Source organism: Myotis brandtii, unplaced genomic scaffold (assembly GCF_000412655.1).
Source record: "Myotis brandtii unplaced genomic scaffold, ASM41265v1 scaffold105, whole genome shotgun sequence".
Taxonomy (NCBI): Eukaryota; Metazoa; Chordata; class Mammalia; order Chiroptera; family Vespertilionidae; genus Myotis; species Myotis brandtii.
The window spans coordinates 749,315-753,603 of record NW_005353538.1 but is presented as its reverse complement, the minus strand read 5'-3'; the positions used below and the strand labels follow the sequence as shown (position 1 = coordinate 753,603).

Below are 4,289 nucleotides of genomic sequence, written 5' to 3'. Positions count from 1 at the left end.
CTGGGGAGGGCAGCTCTGAGCTCCTGCCCCAGCGCGGCTGCCCGTCCCAGCCCGTGACCACCCCACTCCTAGCGATGACCTTGTCCACAGGTCCTGACCCACCTGCGGTTCGTGTCCCACGTGGTGATTGGTGTGCTCATTGGCCTCCTCTACCTGCACATCGGAGACGACGCCAGCAAGGTCTTTAACAACACGGGCTGCCTCTTCTTCTCCATGCTCTTCCTCATGTTCGCTGCCCTGATGCCCACCGTGCTCACCTGTGAGCAGAGCTGCCTGGGCAGGGGCAAGGGTGCTGGGCAGGGGCAAGGGTGCTGGGCAGGGGCAGGTGCTGGGCAGAGGCGGGGTGCTGGGCAGGGGGAGGGTGGCTGGGCAGGGGGGTGCTGGACAGGGGGAGGGTGCTGGGCAGGGGGAGGGTGGCTGGGCAGGGGGGTGCTGGACAGGGGGAGGGTGCTGGGCAGGGGGAGGGTGGCTGGGCAGGGGGGTGCTGGACAGGGGGAGGGTGCTGGGCAGGGGGAGGGTGGCTGGGCAGGGGGGTGCTGGACAGGGGGAGGGTGCTGGGCAGGGGGAGGGTGGCTGGGCAGGGGGGTGCTGGACAGGGGGAGGGTGCTGGGCAGGGGGAGGGTGGCTGGGCAGGGGGGTGCTGGACAGGGGGAGGGTGCTGGGCAGGGGGAGGGTGGCTGGGCAGGGGGGTGCTGGACAGGGGGAGGGTGCTGGGCAGGGGGAGGGTGGCTGGGCAGGGGGGTGCTGGACAGGGGGAGGGTGCTGGGCAGGGGGAGGGTGGCTGGGCAGGGGGGTGCTGGACAGGGGGAGGGTGCTGGGCAGGGGGAGGGTGGCTGGGCAGGGGGGTGCTGGACAGGGGGAGGGTGCTGGGCAGGGGGAGGGTGGCTGGGCAGGGGGGTGCTGGACAGGGGGAGGGTGCTGGGCAGGGGGAGGGTGGCTGGGCAGGGGGGTGCTGGACAGGGGGAGGGTGCTGGGCAGGGGGAGGGTGGCTGGGCAGGGGGGTGCTGGACAGGGGGAGGGTGCTGGGCAGGGGGAGGGTGGCTGGGCAGGGGGGTGCTGGACAGGGGGAGGGTGCTGGGCAGGGGGAGGGTGGCTGGGCAGGGGGGTGCTGGACAGGGGGAGGGTGCTGGGCAGGGGGAGGGTGGCTGGGCAGGGGGGTGCTGGACAGGGGGAGGGTGCTGGGCAGGGGGAGGGTGGCTGGGCAGGGGGGTGCTGGACAGGGGGAGGGTGCTGGGCAGGGGGAGGGTGGCTGGGCAGGGGGGTGCTGGACAGGGGGAGGGTGCTGGGCAGGGGGAGGGTGGCTGGGCAGGGGGGTGCTGGACAGGGGGAGGGTGCTGGGCAGGGGGAGGGTGGCTGGGCAGGGGGGTGCTGGACAGGGGGAGGGTGCTGGGCAGGGGGAGGGTGGCTGGGCAGGGGGGTGCTGGACAGGGGGAGGGTGCTGGGCAGGGGGAGGGTGGCTGGGCAGGGGGGTGCTGGACAGGGGGAGGGTGCTGGGCAGGGGGAGGGTGGCTGGGCAGGGGGGTGCTGGACAGGGGGAGGGTGCTGGGCAGGGGGAGGGTGGCTGGGCAGGGGGGTGCTGGACAGGGGGAGGGTGCTGGGCAGGGGGAGGGTGGCTGGGCAGGGGGGTGCTGGACAGGGGGAGGGTGCTGGGCAGGGGGAGGGTGGCTGGGCAGGGGGGTGCTGGACAGGGGGAGGGTGCTGGGCAGGGGGAGGGTGGCTGGGCAGGGGGGTGCTGGACAGGGGGAGGGTGCTGGGCAGGGGGAGGGTGGCTGGGCAGGGGGGGGCCGGACAGGGGCAGGGTCCTGGCAGGGCGGGGGCCTGATGGCGGCGTGCCCTCAGTCCCCTTAGAGATGGCCGTCTTCATGAGGGAGCATCTCAACTACTGGTACAGCCTCAAGGCCTATTACCTGGCTAAGACCATGGCCGACGTGCCCTTCCAGGTGAGCCTCTCCCTCCCACCTGCCCGCCCCTTCCCTTCCGCCTCACTCCTTCCAGCCTTGCTTGCTTGCCTCCCTCCATCTTGTCACCCATCATCTTTTCCTTTACTTCTACTCACTTCAAAAATTGGTGGTAAGGATCTGCTGTGTGCCAGGCTCTGTGCCAGGCAGGACCCAGTAGTGAACAAGATGGATGGTTTTTAAAAAATATATATATATACCTAGGGGCTCGGTGCATGAAATTCGTGCACTCAGTCGCCCCCAACTGCCCTCCCCTGCCGGCCTGGTCACCCCCAACTGTCCTCCCCTGCTGGCCATCTTTGACCACATGGGACAGCCATCTTGTGTGAGGGCGTGAGGATCAATTTGCATATTACCTCTTTATTATATAGGATATTTCTTTAAAATTTTTTTTTTTTAATATTTTTTTATTGATTTCAGAGAGGGAGGGAGAGAGAATCATTGATCGGCTGCATCCTGCACGCCCCATACTGGGGACCGAGCCCATAACCTGGGCATGTGCCCTTGACCAGAATCGAACCTGGGACCTTTTAGTCCACAGGCTGACTCTCTATCCACTGAGCCAAACCAGCTAGGGCTATATATTTCTTTATTGATTTCAGAGAGGAAGGGTGAGGGAGAGAGAGATAGAAACATCCCTGATGAGAGGGAATCATTGATCGGCTGCATCCTGCACGCCCCCCACCCCCCCTAGAGAGAATCATTGATCGGCTGCATCCTGCACGCCCCATACTGGGGACCGAGCCCATAACCTGGGCCCCCTTACTTGACCAGAATCGAACCTGGGACCTTTTAGTCCACAGGCTGACTCTCTATCCACTGAGCCAAACCAGCTAGGGCTATATATTTCTTTATTGATTTCAGAGAGGAAGGGAGAGGGAGGGAGAGAGAATCATTGATCGGCTGCATCCTGCACGCCCCCCACCCCCCCTCTGGGGATCGAGCCCACAACCCAGTCATGTGCCCTTGGCCAGAATCAAACCCGGGACCCTTTAGTCCACAGGCCGATGCTCTGTCCACTGAGCGACACAGGCCAGGGCGACTCCGTGAATCTTATTTGAAGCGTATAGGACAGTGCAGGCTCTGGAGCCTTGCTGCTGGGATCGCTGTGAGACACCGGGCAGGTTGCCGCATGTCCCTGCCTCAGAGTCCCATCTGTGGAATGGGATGATGACGGAATCGAGCTTGGGAACAGTTGTGAGAACTAAATGAGTTAATACATGTTAAGTACTGAGAATGGTGCATGGTACACACTCGAGTGTCCAATAACTGTTAGCTATTTGGGGTTTTGTTGCCCCCACCACCTGCTTCAAGCACTAGGGCCCCCCAAAACCCATATGGCACCTTTGTGCAAATTAGTAAAAGGTGCCCCTTGCCCTGGCTGGTGTGGCTCAGTGGTAGAGCATTGTGGATTAAAGGGTCCCGGGTTCGATTCCGGTCAAGGGCTCATACCTGCAGGTTCCCCGGCCCTGGTTGGGGTGCATGCAGGAGGCGACCAGTCGATGTGTCTCTCTCACATCCATGTTTCTCTGCCTCTCCCCCTCCCTTCCACTCTCTCTAAAAATCAATGGAAAGATATCCTCAGGTGAGGATTCACAACAACAACAAAGTGCCCCTTCCTCAGGGAGGGTGCTGTGCTAGGCCCAGTGCCTTCGGCTGCCTCTTTTTTTTGGGGGGGGGGCGCTGCCTCTTGATCGATGTCCTTGTGCAGGGAACAGCCTGCATGACTGTACGTAGTAGGCTTAGTCCTTGCCCTTCAGGAGTTAATCACTCACAGGGGACAAAACTCCCGTGTGGAATTAATAATTAACAATGTGAGGCAGAAGCGCGTCGGGCGGGAGGGACGTGGGAGCTCGGGGAGGAAGCTCTGCCTCCGCTGGTCTGAGGGCCTCGAGGAGGAGGCGCCTGGATGAGGCATGAGGGTCACATGGCCAGGGAGGAGGACACGTGACGGGCAGCATGAACGGGAGTGCGAGGGCAGGACTGGGCCTGAGCATCCCAGGAAAAGCTGCTCTAGGGGTTCCTGCCCGGACAACGCAGAGGGGCTGGCTGCTGTGCCCCCCCAGGTGGTGTGCCCCGCCGTGTACTGCAGCATCGTGTACTGGATGACGGGCCAGCCCGCGGAGACCAGCCGCTTCCTCCTCTTCTCGGCCCTGGCCACGGCCACGGCGTTGGTGGCCCAGTCTCTGGGGCTGCTCATTGGAGCTGCCTCCAACTCCCTGCAGGTGGGAAGCTGGCACTGGGGGCTCTGAGGGGAGGAGACCCGAGGGAAACCGGCCGGCCGCCCTGTGATGGCCCGCCCCTCCCCCCCCCCCCCCCCCTCCCGGGGGG

The 4,289-nt window shown here is 64.2% G+C and overlaps 1 protein-coding gene across 1 annotated transcript in view; it reads left to right on the top strand.

Annotated features, from left to right (window-relative positions):
- Positions 1–4,289, top strand: part of ABCG4 (ATP-binding cassette, sub-family G (WHITE), member 4) — a gene marked incomplete at its 5' end in the record, with an annotated part of 19,401 nt that overhangs the window by 13,458 nt on the left and 1,654 nt on the right. The window contains 3 exons of the mRNA XM_014539897.1: positions 91–259; positions 1,840–1,940; positions 4,025–4,183. Of these exons, the coding sequence (XP_014395383.1) occupies positions 91–259; positions 1,840–1,940; positions 4,025–4,183 (429 nt within the window). The remainder of the gene's footprint in view (positions 1–90; positions 260–1,839; positions 1,941–4,024; positions 4,184–4,289) is intronic.